We start from the raw sequence: 20,748 nt of genomic DNA, 5'->3' as shown, positions 1-20,748 counted from the left end.
CTTTCCACGCCAGGGAAACCCAGTGCAGGAGAAGCTTTTAAGCTCTCCGCCTTCTGTGCATTTAATTTGTGCAATCACAGCTGCCCACCACATACAGCTACAATAGCGCGAGTTATATGTGCGTAAGTTGCATGCTGACTGTACTAGCAAATAATCTGTTACACAAATCACTCCTAGCAAGTCTTGTTCATACCAATAGATCCAAAACCAATCAATGTAAGCCATCTCCGCAGTTTTCTTGAAACATTAAGCCCATGCGATATTCACAAGGATGAGCAATATGCGTATAATTGTATGCTTAAGTCACTGGCCTGATTCAGATAACTCAGTTACAGGAGGTGGCAGCAAGCCTCAGGAACACATATGCCTTCTTCCACTGTCGCTGAGATGGATCTGTTAATAAATTTACCCTTAAAAAGCTGTCATCCTGGGCCAATTCTAGGTAAAAAGATGGGTTTTATATACTGTAATTATAAAATGAAATAATAAAAAAGCTATACAAAAAGAAGGGGGTTGAGAACAATCTGGTTTCAGATCAAACAAGCACAGTGCCAGATCATATCTTACTTTCTATGTGGAAGACAGCATGCACACAATCCCAAAGCCCACTCACACTCCTTGTAATGGGCGTGAAAACACAATCCAGACAAAGCCACTAAGTATAATTTATTTTGTATCTTTGCTCGTATTTTCAGAATGTCTTCTGAAAATATAGCATATTTGGTTCCACCTGCTGGCTTTAATGGCCCTCTCAATGACAGGTTGTTGTTGTTTTTTTTAAAAAAAGTGAACTTCTTACTAGCTTTACATTCACATTCAATAGCAAAATATTTACAACCAATGGCAATCTGAAGTAAACATTTTTCAATGCTAAATATATCCCCCTGTTAGGATAAAATAAACTTATTGTTATTCTTTTCACCAGAGGATTATGGTATATTTTATCTGTCTTCATCCATGTGTCAGTGAAGAGCAAGATGTATCTAGAAAAGCAGAGGTTTTCAACCTTTTTGAGTCCACGGCTCCCTTGACCAACTACATTCTTTCTGCAGCACCCCTGTGGGGTTCAGGAGCCCAGTTATGTCGCCCCTTGCCTGCAGAGCTGGCAGCCCCTCGCCTCTTTTCAAAAAACCTTCCCTTGAGGAGTGTTCCCTCAGCCTCCTCCTCTCCTCTCCCGTCTCCTTGGGAGTCCTCCACACTCCATGGTCTCTGAGCTGCCCCGCCCCAAAGAGAGGTGCCTCCCAGAGGCACCATTCGCCTGTGATGCTCATAGCCAGGGCTGCTGCAATAAACAGTTGTGCAAGCCTTTGGGAGGCAGAGACGTGAGAGAGCCTCAGAGGAGGGAGGAAAGGAAGGAGGGACAGAGGCCAGTGTTGCCCACGGCACCCCTGCCCATCATTCAAGGCACCCCAGGGTGCCACGGCACGCTGGTTGAAAACCACTGTGTTAAGGAATTGTGGCTCCCAGCTCCTCTTAAAAGGGTTTTGATCACTGCCATAATGTACGTTTTTAGTTATAAGATAGCTCCGTAAGTTTCTATAAATGCTCTTGGACCACATGGGCATGGAAAAGATGGCCATTCACCATTTCCTAACTTTGCACTTACCGTTGAGATATTGTGTGCAACTTCATGACGGGGATTGTCACAATAAGCCTGCTGGCTCTTCTGAAGGTAAATTCTCCAGAACTTACACAAAACGTCATCCTGATAAGAACAAAAAAAGCTATTCGCCCACGTTTGTATGTTTATGTGCATGCAAAATATGTGGGCATGTGTCCTTGCTCACTTTGCTGCTAACCAAGCCCCCACATTAACCCCCTAGAGCTGCACCTTCCCACCCAACTAATAAGCTCCCTTTCCAGCTTCCCAACCTCATTTCTGAAGCCACTTCTCTCTTCTACTCTACAGCCCCATTTTGCAGCCGTTTTCACCTTCATGCCTATGTCCATGCCTCCTCCTCCCCTGCTTATTTTGCAATCCTCCCCTTGCACACAGACCACCCCTATGGTAACCTCCTGCACCTTCCTCCTCCCCCCACACACTGCAACTCCTAAGCAGCCTTTTCACCCTCCACACTATTATGATGCCGCTACACCTTCCTATTTTGCTGCCTGCTTTGTACCCCTGCTTTCATCCTAACCCTCCTTCCCGTGGCTCCTTTTGCAAACCCCATTTGCACCTTCATCACTTTTTTCTCCCTCCTCCTCCCTTTTCTCAGCTCCCACTTTTACAGGCCACCCCTACTTCCATGCCTCCTTCTCCTGGGAAACAAGTGCATTTTCATTAAGCAGCACATAGATTATGTGCAATGGTTCAAAGCTGCATAACTGTCCACTGAATTTCATAATTCACTGCCAGGCATTCCCTGGAATGGCTGCAATCACACTAACTCTAAGTCACAGTTTACAATGGTGAGCCACAATGAATCTTGGGCCTGCACACACACACCCTGTCCCCTTCTGGAACAGCTTTAAGGAGGCTGATAGCTTCTATTTCCGCTTCAGCTTTAACCACAGTTTAGCATGCTGCTAGTGCTGCCTGAACCCTCAGCTATGGCTAATTTAAACTATAGTTTGTTGAAACAAGGATGCTTCATAAACTCATAATTCGAAGTTGTTTAGTTTCAACATACAGTACTATAGATTAACCAGATTGTCATGGTTTGGACACCACAGCAAAGTTCTGTATACCTCCTCGTGGCTGTGCCAGAGGCTCACTGTGGTTTATCATCTTAACCAGGCATAGGCAAACTCGGCCCTCCAGATGTTTTGGGACTACAACTCCCATCATCCCTAGCTAACAGGACCAGCGGTCAGGGATGATGGGACTTGTAGTCTCGAAACACCTGGAGGGCCGAGTTTGCCTATGCCTGATCTTAACACTAAGCCATAATTTAGCATTTCATGAGATGGGACCACTGCACCAAGTAGGCCAAATGTACCTTGAACTGTGAAGAAACTCCTAAAGCCTGCAGTGAGTCGGCTTGCTTTGAGAGAATGAATTGAAAGCCTTCACAAATATACCATTCACAGCCGCTTTCTAAAAGAAAAATGAGTGTTATGACTAATAGCTTGTTAATAGCCAAAACTATACCAATAAGACATTTTAGGCTATGATCCTAAACACACTCACTAGGGAGTAAGATTTGATCATTGAAATTTTGATGCACTGGTAATACTAGTCTGTCCCCCATCAACAGTCTAGCTGTAATATTTTGTGCCAGCTGTGTGTCAGCATTTTACTGATCAAATATCGTACACTAGAAAGTGCTAACAGTCGACTTAAAAGTGATATTTGTGTTTCTATCTATCTGGAAGCAATGTTGGGGGAACCTATTTATATCCAAAAGCTATGGGGAAGTCATAGCTCATTTGCATATTTTGCCAGACAGCGGTGTTAGAAACTGGGATAGGAAAGCTAGGAGCTAAATGGCACCTTAAACCTAGGTTATGGATACAACAATAGAATGTCTAGGCACACATTTTTTATAACAAGAATACAAATCTGAAAATGAAATAAACTGCAGCTAAAAGATTACTGGTATGTTCATTTTTCACACGGTCTAGTCCTTCCCCTGCCCACCACCACCCTAATATTCTTAAGAGGGTCTCTTCTCCAGTCTTCAGAGAGTAGCTGGAAGTGAGGAGGCAGAAAAAGGTCCACTCTGCAGTTTTAATCTGAAATCTCAGATGCAATACTGTGCCCAGAGCTCAGAAATTGCTCCCGCTAATGAAATTCCGTCGCGCTATGCGCCTAGAACAGGCATACCCAAGCTGCGGCCCTCCAGATGTTTTGGCCTACAACTCCCATGATCCCTAGCTAACAGGACCAGTGATTGGGGAAGATGGGAATTGTAGTCCAAAACATCTGGAGGGCCGAAGTTTGGGAAAACCTGGCCTAGTACAATGGGAGTTTCGAATACTGCCAGACAGCATTTTTTATGCTTATATATTTATGAAGATAGTATTAGGCCACAGGCTGGGGAAGGTAAATGTTTCATGTTTTTTTACAGCACATTTTCTTTTTTTGGCTAACATACCAAGTTTTTTCTTCTTTTTTAAGCCTCTAGAGATGGAATGTGCCCTGGCGTTTGTCGTAGCATCACCAGTTATAACTTCTCTAGTCCTCTGCAAGACAGTTTTGAAAACATATAAAGTTAACCAAAAAACCCCCACAAAAAATCCAAAAGCCTTCTACTCCTTTTACACATGTATCCAAATGGAACAACAGAGATCATTTTGGGTGAGCATGCTATTTGCAAAGCTAACATAGATGTAGACTTACAAGAATCCACAACACTATCGCACTGCTCTTCTGGATTCCTGGACTACATAGATAATTTTTTGGATGACAGTGTACATCCACTTCCAGAGCAACTATGTGATTAGTTGCAGATAATAAAAACTGAACCAAGGCCACAATATTTAATACAGGTCCCACACCAGATGAATAATTTAATTTTTAATGAAGGTTTACACTTAAAAACTGAAGGGAATTTGAGAGTGTAAAAAAAAAAGTGAGACTGAGAATTGCTTACTTACTTCTATAACATTGTGGCATGATCTGCAGTAAAAATTTCCTTCTTCGGTAAGTCCCCAGTTGATGTCAGAACACTGTACACAAGGTTCATTGTAGTCTCTCTTTTTCAAAAAAAGGGGGGGAAAACTAATGTAAGTATCAGCAGTCTGTTCTTTCCAAGAGGTATACAGTCCTTTCATGGCCATAACATTTATTTCAATATACCACAGTAAAGTATCTTATCTAGCGTAGAAGAACAGATTGCATCTTGTTAAATATTACAGCCCTACCGTATGTATGTTTACTTGTTCCTCTGTGTTCATTAGAGTCTAAGCCAGGCACCCCCAAACTGTGGCCCTCCAGATGTTTTGGCCTACAACTCCCATGATCCCTAGCTAACAGGACCAGTGGTCAGGGATGATGGGAATTGTAGTCCAAAACATCTGGAGGGCCGAAGTTTGGGGATGCCTGGTCTAAGCAAATGTGCAGAAGACGGCACACAGTAACCCAGTTTGCAATCCTATGCACATTTAAGATCCAGTGAATGCAGTGGGCCTTACTTCCATGTACCGGTAAGCATGACTTGGTTTGCGCTGTTGAGACACCTGATTTAACTTCAACGAAGTAGACTTCATGAGCTACACACTTTTGTTTTACAACTTACTCCTTTACTCAATATAAAAAAGGTAAAGGACCCCTGGGCAGTTAAGCCCAGTCAAAGGCAACTGTAGGGTTGTGGCTCTCATCTCGCTTTCAGGCCAAGGGAGCCGGCGTTTGTCCACAGGCGCTTTCCGGGTCATGTGGCCAGCGTGACTAAACTGCTTCTGGCACAATGGAACACCATGACGGAAACCAGAGCACATGGAAATGCTGTTTTCCTTCCCGTCGCAGCAGTAACTATTTATCTACTCACGCTGGTGTGCTTTCGAACTGCTAGGTTGGCAGGAACTCAATAGAAGAGTGCATACAACACCCCTACGTGGGGAACCTTAACACCTGAATAAATACAGTATCACATCCTTCGAAGAAATGGCTGTGTATCTCCCCCTAGATTTAGGTTTGTTGAGGCCCTAAGCTACTGAAGGTAATGGGGCCCTTTATATGTCCAGCTGTCCTTTGTCAACAACAAATTGTCACTGTTTGTGTGTGTGTGTGTGTGTTGAATGGGCACCCTATATATACCGGTAGAAATGAGCAAACCAGTGATATTTTAGGGAGCAGGCAAGCAGGCGAGGCCCATGACTTACATCATAGGAGCCTACACAACACAAAACACTGTTGCTGTATGTAGGTTTTGTTTTGGTTTTTTTGTTTATTTATCTTATATTTTGGAAATGTACATCCAGGTGTTTTTCTCCTATTTTGGGGGGGGGGGCAAGAGAGTGGGGCCCTAAGTTATAGCTTGTTTAGCTTAAACGTAAATCCGGCACTGCCCCCAACCCACATCCTCCAGACCCTCTTTTGGTTTTGGTTTTTTTTAAGAGCTGCACGGAAGGCGTCTTTCAACAGAGGAAGCTTTCCGCAGTCTGGTGCAGGAGGAGATGGCAGCTTAACCTGTTGAACTGTGCAGCCTGCTGGAAAAGAAGTGGGAACCCTAAACTACTCCCCCTTTACCCAAATGGCTTATTGCTACGCTCGCCCCGAACAGGCTGTGTCCTGAGTCTGCATCCCTCGTGATACTCCAGCCCAGGGCTTCCTGCCTGCCCCACATCCCAACCCTCTGTTCTTCTCAGAGAATGCCTCCCGCAGGCAGCTGAAGGGACCCTTCCCCTTCTTCTTTGCCTCACCGCGTCCTCTTCCTCCATGGCGCGCGGAGCGATCACCGCCACTGCGCCGTAGTAGCAACCATCCTGCCGCTGCCGCCTCCGAGCTCACCGAAACAGCAGCCGGCCGGGAAACGGAGCCTCCATCCTTTTCGTTCCGGGGTGTTACGTATTGGGCTCAGTGTCGTTCGACCACCAATCAGGGTCCGCCTCCTGGCGCGACCCAACCAATAAGCGCGCAAACAGGAAGACTCATATTCTCAGAGTTTTGGCGGGTTTTTTGGCTGTTCTCTGGTGGGGTTTTACAGAGCTGGAGTTGCTAATGTGTTAATAAACGATCTTCAAAGTACCATGCTGACTCGGCATCCTTTCAAGCTGCATATTTAACGCGGGGATGCCACTTGTCTTGCGCACATTCCCCCCTTCCTCTGCTCTAGGGAAGGAAAAAGCAAGAGGCTCGAAATGCACGGCGACGGGGTTTCTGCTTCCTCTCCTCCAACCACCCCTTCTCTCTCTCTCTCTCTCTCTCTCTCTCTCTCTCTCTCTCTCTTGCTAAAAAGAAATCCTTGAGCGAAATGCAGACGGGGTTTTCTGTGTGTTTTGCTTTACGCATGGACTCCGTCCCTGAATCTGCTTCCGCCATGCACCTAAATAAGTAAAGGGAGCTGCAGCCTCTGAGCGCGTGCAGACTGCCTTTCCTCTGCAGCCCGTGCCAGATTCTAGCCTCGCTTACCCCGACCTTGCTCTTTTTAAATTAAGTGCGTAAACAACACAGGTTTGCACGATGCTGACTGAGCCTGCTTTCGCAGAAGCGAAGTGTCCGCAGGACTCAGAAAGGCTTATTTGAGAAAAAGCCCTGTGGCTATGCCACCAGCTATTTATGAAAAAGCCACGGTTTCCGCAGCAGATTCTATCTTGCAGGCTTTAACCTGTATTTCTGGGTGATTGTTAGGAAATTTAACACAGGGACAACAGTTCCCCGTGCGGAGGCGACGGCATCTGGTCCGCGTTAGACTTGGCAAATTTTCTCAAGGGTGCCGCTGTGTGCTTATATAGATGGAGAAAGAAGACCCCTCGGACCAAACAAAAAAATTAAAAAAATTCCTTCCAGTAGCACCTTAGAGACCAACTAAGTTTGTCATTGGTATGAGCTTTCGTGTGCATGCACACTTCTTCAGATACGGACCAAAAGTAATCACTGGCCGCGAATGGTGTTAAAATCTTTTCTGAAGAGAAGTATACTACAAACAACACAAAAGCTTTGCTACATATGAGACTATAAATCCCATATCCACTTAACTTCTCTGTCTTGGATTTGAAGCGTTTGAAGAGTGGGTTTTTTACGTTCACAATTGTGAACAGAAACAAATGCTTTAAGCCACTCATATGTTAGTTTATAGTGAAGGTACTTAAATTTCATCCCTGGGATGATTCTAATAATAATAATAATAATAACTATCAAAGTAGTATTACAGCGTTAATCTAGCCTTTGTCAGCCATGGTGGCTTAAAACACAAGTTTCTCATTCTTATTTCAAAAAACATAAGCAGGCATAAACCTGTTACCTGTGTGTTAACCTTTTAAAAAATACTACAAAGCTCGTATTTTGTAAAATACAATTCTTAAGCACTGAACAATTCAATAATAAAGCAACTATGTGTACAATTGTTCTTTCATATACAAGGTTTTTAATATTTACAATATATGAAGAGAAAAACAAAACACTAGTCAAAAGGTTGTCTGTTCTTAGTGTTCTTTTTTAAAAAAATTGTTGCAATAACATGACATATATTACAAAGTATACATGTGGCATTATCCAATGAACCACTGCTTAAATGCATATGTTAATTTATTTAAATGTGTGAACTTTTTTTTTAAAGGCTACAATTAAGACTGAATAAAACAATAGCAGTTTGCACGGAACAGTTTTCAGAGGATGCTCTAGCTTGCAAGAACAAAAGTGTTTTTCACACTATACAGATGGGGAAGAAAAAGAATTAAACTTTTCACTGAAGATGCCAAATAAAGCCATAATTTTTTGGGAACTATGCCAGAATGTTTGGGCAGATCAGTAGTCCCCACATTCATGTTTTTGACTCAGATGTGAGCCATCAGGAATACTAGAGAGTTCTTGCAGGAGATTTATCATCTCTAGAATGTACTGTCCATGCTAGACTCACTCTCATTACTGTCATTAGCATGAACAGGGACAGCTCAAGAGTACTTTGTTTTGCTGCCATAAGTGGAGCAAAGTGATTACTGTCCCACACAAACTAAGCACGTGACCCACACCCTCCTTTCCTGTGGCATTGTCATAGATTCTGGGCTGCACTTGGGAATCCATGTTGGAAGCAAACCAAAATGTACTCATTTTGTGTTCATGGCGCACTCCTTCATTGTCTCCTGAGAACTCGATGAGTTCATGTACTCATTTGAGCATGATAGGCATTATGTTGCCACACATGGTTCCCAGGTCTACCTAGTGTTCAAAAATCAGAAGGGATTATAGCTTTCGAGGCTGGTCGCAAATCCTAATCTGTAAATGGAGCACATTTCTTGTTTCTTTAATGTGGTTGCCACCCTGCTGCTTGGTTTGCGGAGAAGAAGGACAATGGTGCAGCAATCGCTCAGCAGTCCTACAGGAAGGCAATGGTGACCAATGTGCTGCTTTAACTGCACATATAAAACAAATGCCTCTGAAATGTTTCCATAAATGGAATCAAGTCGCTCTAATTAATAACTGTGGTTTTTAGAGGGCATGTTGAGCGAGTATACAACTTGCACCGTATGCTTCAGGTAATTTTTTCCTCATAATATTGAAAGAACTGCATTTTCCTATTTTAGCCTGGCTGCCTGCTGAGCTCGCCACCTGAGGCCTTGCTCCAAGGTACCCCCTGCCTTCAGAAGTAGATACAGGATCTTTTCTGTGGTGACACCCTGATGGTTGAACCAGAGCCAGCCCTACTATTAAGCCAAAGGAGGCAGCTGCCTCAGATGAAGGATGCCGAGGGCTGGGCCACAGACCTTCCCGGGCCTATCCTCCCACCCCAGCAGTAGCAATCCACCCTAGTTGTTGGCCTAAACTGCCTGCTTGTCTTGCCTTGTCACATTTTGCCAACACATTACAAGCAGTGTCATGAGGAGGGCATGCGACTGACCAAGCCAACAGGCCGACAGACAGCTTGCCCAAGCCATCTTTGTACTCCAGCAAGTATTGTATGCATGTGTTTATTGCTCTCTTGAGTGGTTTGAGTGGGCAGTGAACAGGTCCCAGGTAGGGTGATGAATGAATGGCGGCAAGATGTATGTTCCCTTCCTTGAACTCTCTAGGTCAGCCTGGTGCCCTGAGGCATGGCAAAGAATGCTGTCCCGTTGCCAGAATTGAAATTTAATTCAATTGCCTATCTAGTTGGCTTCTGTGACCACAACATTCTTTCGATGGGAGATAATAGTAATTATTCTTAATGAGTTGTAGCCAGTGTTGCAGAGTAGAGTCCACTCAGCGTAGACTCATTGAAATCAATGGACAGGATCAGCTTAGATCAATTTCAATGGACCAACTCTCAGTAGCACTGTGTGTAGGCTCCCATTTACTCTGCATCCACAAGCCATATCTGTCCGGATGTTCCTTTTGAAACACTGTGTTTTGATGTGTTTCCAAAACCAGCTTTGATCCAAATTGAGAAAAAGAACAACCTAGCTGTGTTTTAAGCTCTTCCTCTCTCTCTCTCTTTTGGTAACATCTTTTGTTTTTTTCACTTACTTGCTTCAAATGTTGTTAGTAAAAATGTGGAAGTCATGATTATTGTCAGTACCCCTCACAGCTAGAATGAAATGTTCTCCATCTGCTTTATTAATATTGCCCAAATGCCAGATTTCTGCCTATTTATTCTTTTTTGGGTGGGGTTTGGCCTGTTTGTCCTATACCTGTATCTAGAATGAAGAAGGTTATCGTTGGAAGATGAGCAGGTGAATGAACCACCAATGTTGTGGCTGACAATATTAGATCTTATAATAGTGTTGCCAGATAAGATGTGCCATATCTTCTTTGGGAATGCTATTTCAAGACCTATAGGTGCCACAAAATTCTTCCTTGTTTTTAATAGCTGACATTTCTCAAGGCCAAAAGGGGGCAACAAACCCTTTAGCTGCCCATAAAACTCTGTTAACTTTGCAGAATACAAAACAGTGTGCCTAACAAATGTTGTTGTTTTTTAGTTTTTTTGCAATACTGTATAAAAACCCCTTGGAAACAGCATATCTACTGGCGCATGTTGCCACTCATCTTAAAGGAATTTCAGAGGAAAACTGCTGCCCGAAATACCTGAACTACAACTTATCAAGAAGTCAAACACCATTGATTTGGGCCTGAATAGAGACAATGGTTTCCTTTCCCACTGCCAATGTTAATTAACTCAGCATTGCCAATCTGATTGTTTTATTGCATATCCACCACTCTTGTAAAGAGTCACTGTGCTTATTTACATACATTCTAACTCTGACTGAATGACTACAGTGGTACCTCAGGTTAAGTACTTAATTGGTTCTGGAAGTCCGTACTTAACCTGAAGCGTACTTAACCTGAAGCGAACTTTCCTATTGAAAGTAATGGAAAGTGGATTAATCCGTTTCAGACGGGTCCGCAGAGTACTTAAATTGAAAGTACTCAACCTGAAGTGTACTTAGCCTGTGGTATGACTGTACTATCTGTGCATCTCACATTTCAATTCCCTCTGATCTCACTCCTTACAACTCTTTGCACCCCTTAAAACCATGTGTATAAATACCTGCAACTGAGGATTACCCTTCATGTCTCTGATGAAGTGGACTTTAATCCATGAAAGCTTTTGGCGTAATAAAATATGTTAGTGTTTCAGGTGTTGCAAGACTTTGTTATGTTTGCTGCAACAATCACAACTACCCCTCTGGAAATTTGTCAGCTAATTAAGGTAGAGTTAGAATTCCCAAAGGATGAGATCACAGCAAACTTGGTAAAGGACAGGACAGGCTATTGTCTTGTTTTAGAGATGGTTTCTCGAGCTTCAATGATTGACAGTGCAGTCCTATACATCTCCATTCTGAACTAAGGCCACTGAGTTCAATGGTTTTTACTTCTGAGACTGTCATTAAAGGTAAAGGGACCCCTGACAGTTAAGTCCAGTCGCGGACGACTCTGGGGTTGTGGTGCTCATCTCGCTTTACTGGCCGCGGGAGCCGGCATACAGCTTCTGGGTCATGTGGCCAGTATGACTAAGCCACTTATGGCGAACAGAGCAGCGCATGGAAACGTCGTTTACCTTCCCGCCAGGGTGCTACCTATTTATCTACTTGCACTTTGACGTGCTTTCGAACTGCTAGGTTGGCAGGAGCTGGGACCGAGCAACGGGAGCTCACCCCACCCCACTCTTATGAGTGAATGAGGTCTTTCAGATGTACGGTATCTAAGTGGCTGGTGTTTTTGCCAGTTCTAAGTAGCAGGGAGGGTAAAGGCCTTTCCTCGGTGCTCCAGAGGAACCACGTTCCTCACAATCCGCTACTGATCATCCTTCTGACTCTGCACAAAACTGCTCGTTACATCCTTATTAAATCTGTGCCCATGAAGCCAAGTTTTGAAAAGCAGCAATGCCGAGGAGGATAATTGCTTAATGACAGATAATGTTTCTTGCAACACTTGTGGTTGCTTTAATACATGGGAACAGGCAGCCGATCTGGGGATGCAAGAGAAAGAGGCTCAAGATAATTAGGCCTTGCAACTTACACCAAATAGAAAGATCTCATCTCATTGCAGTAGGTGTGGGATGAAGGCATGAACACCCTTTAATGGGAACTTAGGTGCATTAGTTAATTGTAGGTAGGCATTGCTGTGCCTTCAACTTCTCAATGATTGCAGTGGTCTAATGAGCTGAGGAGGGGAGTTGTTGGTGGGTCTATGACATGTTATAATCTATATAGGCCAAACCTTTGTGTCCACCTTCCCTTTTCCACACTGATATTTATGGCAAGCAGTGTGTTCCAAGCACAGAGGTAAGGGATGGGAGGATCCAGAAGTTTTTACTGTCTCGGTTTCTCATTTTTTTCCAAACTTCTCCACATTTGTGAAGGAATTTGAAAATTCTTCAGCATTTTACCGCAAAATTGTCCTAGCAAACACATTTTTTGCATGTATCTGTGAATAACGTACACATTTTTGCAAGCCGTTTTTCCTAACATAATGCATTTTGATACATCATTTCCTCTTATATATTCATTTTTAAGCACACTTTCAACCTAATATATACACATTTTGGCAACCGTGTGACTAAATTTGAATCAGTGGAATTTTGAAGGATGGCTATGCTTTGGTTTGTTTATTGTTTTTCAGTGTTTTAAAATTGTTTGTTTTGGTAGATTCGCCTTTAAATGTAAACTAAAATTTCTTCCCCATCCCTATTCAGAAGTACATCCCTATTCAGACTTAAGCTGGGCTTACTCCAAGATAAATTTGCATAGGATTAACCATTTTTCTGCTGTCCACAGCAATTCTAAAAAACAAAAACACAAAACCCAGCGGCTCCCTTCCTAAAAATGCATCAGGTAAGTAATCAATCAGGAATCAATCAATCAATCAATCAGGAAGTTTATTCAGCTTTACGCCCATCATAAAACACAACACAACAAAATAAATCAAATAAATCAAATAAAACAGCGGACTCGTTCAAGCCACAAATAATAAAACACAATTTACAGCTCACAAGGACAAATATTAACAATTAAAAAGCAATACAAAGTCCCTGCCAGAGGCATCTCATTGCTTTCTGTATCTCCTGAGCTACACACTGTACACTGCAGCATCTGTCATCCAAGAAGGCTGCACACAAAGTGAAGCACAGAGTGCGGCCAGTAAATGAGCACAGATACTACTTTGGTGCAAGTAATATTTAGAAAGACACTTGGTGTGCTAGGAGCTGCATAGAAGCTGTTCGCTGGAGTAATACCCGCTTTGGGGTTGCTTGGTTTTAGGCGCCAGCTGAAAACATGCCTTTTAATATAGAGCAGGATCCTCAAGCCTGGCTGAAAGCCCAATGAGGCGATCTAAGCTTCTCTATTTAGCGTCCGGGGGGAATTCTGAAAAATCAACCGAATGTCTGGGTTTTTGCCAATGGAACGAGAAAGTGTGTGGCAACCCTAGGTTATACCTGTGTGTGTGTGCACGCGCAGGAATTAGCCTACTGTACAAAAAATTTGCATGTGTTGCTCTGCTCACTTTTGCCTTTCCCACCACGGTCATGTGGCCCTTGGGAGGTTACTCAGAAGGTAATGTAGCCCTTGCAGTGAAAAGGTTTCCCCAAGAAGAGAAAGTCCCTACCAAAGACAAATGGCAGATTTAAATTGATGGATTGTGCCGAAATGGCAAAAATGACCGCAAGAATCAGAAATCAGGAAGACCAAAAATTTTGATAAGGAATGGGGGAAATTTATAATTCATCTTAAAAAACCATTGTAAACAGCTAAAACTGTTAGTAGGGTTGAAATAACACTTGTAATTTAATGGTGAATTTTGGACATAATGGAGATGTAAAAGATATTTGGATTATCATAAAAGATGCAGGAGGAAATGATTAACAATAGGACCCACAAAGGGGAGGAGGGGAGTCCAGGAGATTATTTGGAATCATGTATTTATGTTGTATGTTGGATATGCGATTGTAAAACTTTAATCTGAAAACAAAATGTATTTTTTTAAAAGAAAAGAAAAAGTTTCCCCATCCCTGCTGTAGAGTAGACTGCAGAAAATGGTTACGCGTGTTCTATCTATTGCATTACCGATTTATGTTTCCTCCTTTTTATTACTGGTTGTTTAATGCACTCGTGTTTTAAATATTCTGTTGGGAGCCGCTCAGAGTGCCTGGGGAAACCCAGCCAGATGGATGGGGTATAAATAAATATTTATTATTATTATTATTATTATTATTATTATTATTATTATTATTATTTGGTTGGCCACTGTGAGAACAGGATGGATGATCCAACAGTGTGTGTGTGTGAGAGAGAGAGATCTGTCACAGTTGCATTTGACGATTGCAGTGTATAATATTATTATGATGACCCACATATCCTAACTTTTCCCCAAGGAGCTCAGTGTAGCTTTTGTGATTCTCCCTTTCTACATTTTGTCCTACCCAAGAGGTACCGGTATGTTAGGCTGAGAGACTATGCTTGGCTCAAGGTCACCCTGTGGGCTTCACATGGCCGAGTGTGGATTTGAACTCTGAGCTCCCACATCCCAATCCACTATATACTGTTGCGCTGTAAACCACTCTGGGTGTTCAATAGCAAAACAGCACCATGTAAAGTGCTAACCACGATTCTATCAGCACAATCCTATGGAGGTCTGTGGGGTGGCGGGAGTCCTTGCTGGAGAAACCACCTGTCCTTAAGCCTTGCTGTCTTGTGCTAGTCCAGGCAATAAGTTTGTTTGTTTGTTCCCCACCCCACAGCAAATGAGTGTTTCATAACTGCTCTCCTATTGATATTGGAGAGGCAAGTAATTATACCAGCTTCAGAACAAGCATCGTTGTTTTTTTAAGCCAGTTTGGTGGAGGTATGTCATGGAAATCAGTGCACACTCAAACAATAGTGGCTACATTTCATAACTTGCTCCAAAAGCTTGGGCAAAACGAAGTTGGTGCCAGGCACACTTCTGAGAGGTGTGGGAGATGCAATTACAAATCTCCCAGGTCACATCCAGCTTAGACCTGGGTGACTGTCAAGGCATAATTCAAAGCCAGTCTCACCAACAATCAGTTCTACAAACTCCTCAGCTCAGAAACACATTAATTTTCTCCATTTTTAAATTCCATATTTCTTCCATCATGGAACCCAAAGCAGCAATCATCTGGTTCCCTAGCAGTCACCCACCCACCAGGCAATGGCCCGGCTGCTGAGGTCACCCTCTGCTCAATCAATTAGGATGAAAGTCTCCAGTCTCAAATGATTTGAAATTGCTCTCTGTTGGCCTTCAGATCTGCCTGTTAAAAAAAGAAGCCCAAACAACCACAAACAATAGCAACTTAGTTCTAAGAGTTAGGGATTAAAAGGAGACAGAGAAATAGCAATCCCCCCTTCCAAACTGAAGAGGGAAGATGAACTTTTATTTCAATCTGGAATGCAAAAATATATGCATTAAAAAATAAATACATGCAAAAAATGGGTGAGGTACTGTAACTGTTTGTTTATTGGACTCTTCTATTCACTCACCAGACCTCTCTCTCTCTCTCTCTCTCTCTCTCTCTCTCTCTCTCTCTCTCTCTCTCTCTCTCTCTCTCTCTCACACACACACACACACACACACACACACACACTGTGTGGAAAGCAACCCTGCCTTTAAATAATGGCATCTACATAACCGGTTATTCAACATATAAAATTATGTGTTAACCTTTGTCTCTAATTATAAGTTACCCAAGCATACGGAGACATTGATAGGAATATGATAATTTTAGAGTTTGGAGACAGGCTGTCTTCTCGCTTCAGTTCACTTTTCTAATTAAGATCATTATACTCAGCACACTCAAGTTGATGTACAACTCAGATAAACATATGCCCAGTGGATTCCATCAGACTTCATTTCTAATGAACAACGCTCTGCCGCTAATTCGTATTTTTATGTTGTGGACTGCACTGTGATCTTCGGACACAAATTTTAAATATTAATATTAATATTAATAATAATACCACCTCCTGAGTTCCTGTTCTTCCCAAACCCACTTACCTGAATAAGCCCATCTAACCCTATAACGAAACAATTTATCTTAACTGCAATGAAGTGATGCTCTTCAGTTTATATTATTAAATGTCATGGCATTTGCTTTCAGGACACAGTCAACCTTTGCAGAATAAACTTTAAACAGAGCTCCTGCCAAGAGTCTTCAAAGAGCATGGACAATCATCTCGTGCCAACCTCTTTGTGAGAAGGGTTACAGGTAATTCGTTTTCACTAGAAACCTGTCTATATTGTTGCATGTGGTTTTTGGGGAGTAGGCTGTAAGTATGCTGGTATGTATCAGTCCTTTCCTCTTTTTTTACACTTAGACCTGGGTGGGATACTATATGAATCTAAAATTACCCATGCTGGGGTATTCACTGGAAAAGAAACTTGCCCCGTGGTGTAAACTAGATTGTGGAGAATGAAACATTGCTTCCAATTCTGGCAGTTGCATTCTCTTAAGTGATAAGTGAGGTGGTGAATTATCCCGAATAGCCTTCCAAAATATACCACTATTCTTTTTGGAAATGCACTTGAGGAATAAACGAAGAAATCACATGTGGCACATACCGGTATATTATCCATCGTGAAATCGTCATCTTAAGTGTATTAACATTACTCCATTCCGTTGCTAGTGAGGTATGTCAGATTAACATCAAAGTATGGCAAGCGAAAGCCCCACTGGTATTTCTAGCAGTAAAACAGGGCCAAAGTGTTAGAGTGAGCATAGAGTGTACCTATACTGTGTTTCCCCTTTTTTAAGGCGTAGCCATAAAGTAAGCCATGGCAGGATTTTTAAACATTTGCTAAACATAAGACATACCCCGAAAATAAGACATACCTCCATGCCATGTGGAGAGAGACCGCCGAGCGCCCCAACCAGCCAGTGGGACTCAGAACGCTGGCTGCAGCAGCAGCAGGAGGAGGCCTGCCGGCTCGGTGCCTGGAGCCAGCTGCTGCTGCAGCGACGAGCGCACAGAGCACCCGAGCCAGCGGTCTTGCCCCCGCCTGGCCCGACCGAGGAGACCTGCCTCCCCGCCTCCCAGAACCAGTGGCTGCAGCATGGAGCGCGTCGAGCGCTCCGCAGGACCGAGCGCTTGGAGTGCTCTGTCGGGCCAGGCGGAGCGCCTGAGCCAGCGGCCTCCGCCTGGCCGGACCGAGGAGACCTGCCTCCCCACCGCCCAGATCCGGCGGCTGCAGCGTGGAGCGCATTGAGCACTCCGCAAGACCGAGCGCTTGGAGCGCTCTGTCGGGCCGGGCGGAGCGCCTGAACCAACGGCCTCCGCCTGGCCGGCCGAGGAGACCTCCCTCCCCACCGCCCAGATCCGGCAGCTGCAGCATGGAGCGCGTCGAGCGCCTCGCAGGACCAAGCGCTTGGAGCGCTCTGTCGGGCCGGGCGGAGCGCCTGAGCCAGCGGCCTCCGCCTGGCCCGGCCGTGGAGACCTGCCTCCCCACCGCCCAGATCCGGCGGCTGCAGCGTGGAGCGCATTGAGTGCTCCGCAAGACCGAGCGCTTGGAGCGCTCTGTCGGCCGGGCAGAGCGCCCGAGCCAGTGGTCTCCGCCTGGCCCTGCCGAGGAGACCTGCCTCCCCGCCGCCCAGAACCGGCACAGCGCCAAGCGCTTGGAGCGCCCTGCCGGGCCGGGTGGACCGCCTAAGCCAGTTTTTCTTCTTCTTTTTTCTTCCCTTTTTGTAATGTACAGAAATGCAAACTATAGCTTATCATCATCATTAATTAATGTACAGAAATGTAATGTACAGAAATGCAAACTATATCTTATCATCATCAGGTAATTTAAAAAAAGGCCCCCCCACCGAAAATAAGACACCCTGTGTTTTTTTGAGAAAAAAAAGTTGTAAGACGGTGTCTTAAAAAAGGGGAAACACGGTACATACCGTTACCGTATAAGTGAAGGAAACAGTGTGGTTTGTTCCATCTTCGTTACGAAAAGGGACGGCTTGCCACCTAGTGGAGATGGGTTTTACTACAGTATGATGCACAAGTTACTGTAAATTAAAATCTTAATGACATTCTATATATAACTTGATGGGAAGATGCATATGTTGTCTGGCGCCCTGCCTGCAGCTATAGCTTAATTTAAAAACCGACCTGGCTTTTATAGTTGCTGTTCCTGTTTTATTTGTCCTCTTTCATTTTGATTTTTAAAAATAATAATTCTTAGGTTAATCCCTTGGATTCTTGGATGAAAGGATAAGAAGTCATTCTCTTGAAGGCTGCCCATATACATTTATATTTCCATAACCTTATTAGTTATGAATGTTAGATGTTTACTATTAAATTTCATTGTTCCATAACAGCAGTGCACTAACTCAGTTGCATACCCACTCTCTTGCTGCTACCGTAAAAGTTTTAATAAATTGGAGCTTTTGGTAATAGATGGTGATGTGTCACCGGCCAACTGACCAAATGTCATTTTGAGTGGGAAAATGACCAACGCTTACAAATACCCTCTGAGCTGTTTCTTCCTTCCCCCTTCCTATGGCACCCCAGTGTGCTCTCTTGAGGGTTGGAAAGCCCTCTGGAACAAAATTATGTGTAATCAATGACCATTAAAAAGCCCACCCCCCTTGCAGGATCAGAATTGCCTTTCTGCTCACATAGTGCACCTTTGGTTTAAACTAAGTCATAGTATGCAAAACACTTGCAGTTATTATTGTAGGGAATCCATTGGGATGGATTCAGCTAACAAGTGCAGCTCATGGAAGTGTGCCCAAGGACTTCTGCTAATGTGATAGGGCTTTCCCTGTGCCACCCCCAAATTGGCTCTGCGGGGAGCAGGAGAACTCAGCATATGGGGGTAGAAGAGGGTGTTTTGTTTTGTTTTTTTAAGTCTGGCAAGCTGAAATACCTGCCCTGAAGATTTCCTGAGAGAATGAATTCCTCCCATTATTAAAAATTGTGATCAATTCAAATGAAAGAGCAGACTAGCATAAAAGGAAACAAATGTGTGTTAAAACTGCAAATATGTAGATCACTTTCTCATTCTCACCCCCACCACGTTTTCTATTAACTGCAGACTACATTCCATTGCTTGCCATGAAATAATGTAACCCACCAATCCAGTAACTCTAGGAAATAGAGAGGGAAGATTACAGCACTTGAAATTAGTGAAGGAACACAGAATATAGTAGTCCACACACAACCTGACTCAAACAGGTATGGAAACATGAAAGCCTATGTGGTTCCTTACACCCATCAACACTAAACCAACCTGCAATGCCTTCTCAAAGGGTTTAAATCCTAGAGCTCAATCAGTAGAAAAAGTTTGATGTGATCAGGGAAGTTTATTTTTGCATTCATTCCTGCAATTTATATCTCAGTCTTCATCAACTGCATTGATGCAGGATTACATCTTAACTGCTTTAACTAAAACATCAAGTAAAACACAACGGTTGGCAATAGAAAAAAATAAGATTGAAGCAGTGGTCAGCAGAAGATTTATCCAGTACATTCATTCCACAAATAATTAAATTGAACAACTCCCTTGGGGCACCTGCAGAGACAAGATAGTCTGACATGTTAATAATGACATTTCAACAGCAGAAAGGTCCAGGCAGCTTGCTGTAATGTTGCATATATTTTGTAATGCACACAGACAGCTAAATTCCATGTCTGAATCCTCGCACATGAAGAACGTATTTGTATTCTGAAGTATATAACATGCCTCATCTTCCATGTCACTCACCAAATCTAGCATTCAAATCTTTCCCAGCCATTATCAGATGAATGTCCCCTGAGAAAAGATGTTTGAACCTGATACAGAAAGCAAATCTATGAAACATGACGTCACACCGGGAAAAGGCTGGTGTGAACATGTACAAAATCATATTAGGATATTAAAGGAGACAAGGAACTGATGCCATTATAAACCTAGAAGCATTTTCTGCAATGAAACAGGCTTCCATTTATGTTGCTCGAAAGTGATGACCTTCTGATTTTGACCTTGTATTTCATGCAGCAAGAGGACAGCTGTGATTTTTATAGTAGACCCTCTATTGGAAGAACTGCATGCTGTTATTTGTGCCTTTTGCTGCTCTTACCTGTGAATGAGTTGTACCTGTTGCTGCTCTTACCTGTGAATGAGTTGGTTTAAATAGTATCGTAGGAAGACTCTTAACCTGATCTGCCTACATGCCATCCTCTAATCTGAAAATTACATGGGATGTGTGTGCTCATTTTGCATCCTATCCTACCAGTGACAGGAAAACCCTCCTCATCAGAAATGGAAACTGGCTTTTACGAATCCCATGAAGTTTAAAGTTCAGACAAAAGTGTCGAAGGGCATCACATCAGACATCATCACATCTAACGTGGGTCTCCAGCTGTTGTTGGACTGCAACTCCCATCATCCCTGACCACTGGTCTTGCTAGCTAGGGATGATGGGTGGGATGAATGTTTCAGAAGAACAAAGGAAGATCTCTGCTATATCAGACCAAAGACCCACCTAGCCTAGGCCCCATGGCCAACTAGATGCCTATGGGAAGCCCAAAAGCTGGCCATGGGGCAATAATAGCCCTTGTTTTCTGCTGTTGCTCAGTTAAAGGTAAAGGTAAAGGGACCCCTGACCATTAGGTCCAATTGTGTATGACTCTGGGGTTGTGGCGCTCATCTCGCTTTATTGGCCGAGGAAGCCGGTGTACAGCTTCCAGGCAAACCAGAGCAGCACATGGAAATGCCATTTACCTTCCTGCCAGAGTGGT

At 43.4% G+C, this 20,748-nt stretch overlaps 1 protein-coding gene across 2 annotated transcripts in view; it reads right to left on the bottom strand.

Moving 5' to 3' along the window:
* TAF1B (TATA-box binding protein associated factor, RNA polymerase I subunit B) overlaps positions 1 to 6,486 on the bottom strand; it is a 41,684-nt gene extending 35,198 nt beyond the window's left edge. The window contains exons 1-5 of one of the 2 annotated variants that reach the window (XM_060272477.2): positions 6,307 to 6,486; positions 4,543 to 4,641; positions 4,041 to 4,128; positions 2,943 to 3,040; positions 1,607 to 1,705 (exon numbers count right to left, since the gene is read on the bottom strand). In XM_060272477.2, coding sequence (XP_060128460.2) covers positions 1,607 to 1,705; positions 2,943 to 3,040; positions 4,041 to 4,128; positions 4,543 to 4,641; positions 6,307 to 6,324 — 402 coding nt within the window. In that variant the 5' untranslated portion in view covers positions 6,325 to 6,486. The remainder of the gene's footprint in view (positions 1 to 1,606; positions 1,706 to 2,942; positions 3,041 to 4,040; positions 4,129 to 4,542; positions 4,642 to 6,306) is intronic. The other variant, XM_088665714.1, reaches the window with a different exon arrangement.
* Positions 6,487 to 20,748: the final 14,262 nt, after the last annotated feature.

The sequence above is a fragment of the Zootoca vivipara genome, chromosome 3 (genome assembly GCF_965207765.1).
Source record: "Zootoca vivipara chromosome 3, rZooViv2.hap1.1, whole genome shotgun sequence".
In the NCBI taxonomy this organism is placed as follows: domain Eukaryota; kingdom Metazoa; phylum Chordata; class Lepidosauria; order Squamata; family Lacertidae; genus Zootoca; species Zootoca vivipara.
The sequence above is the reverse complement of the archived record's forward strand: the minus strand, read 5'-3'. Positions and strand labels throughout refer to the sequence as shown.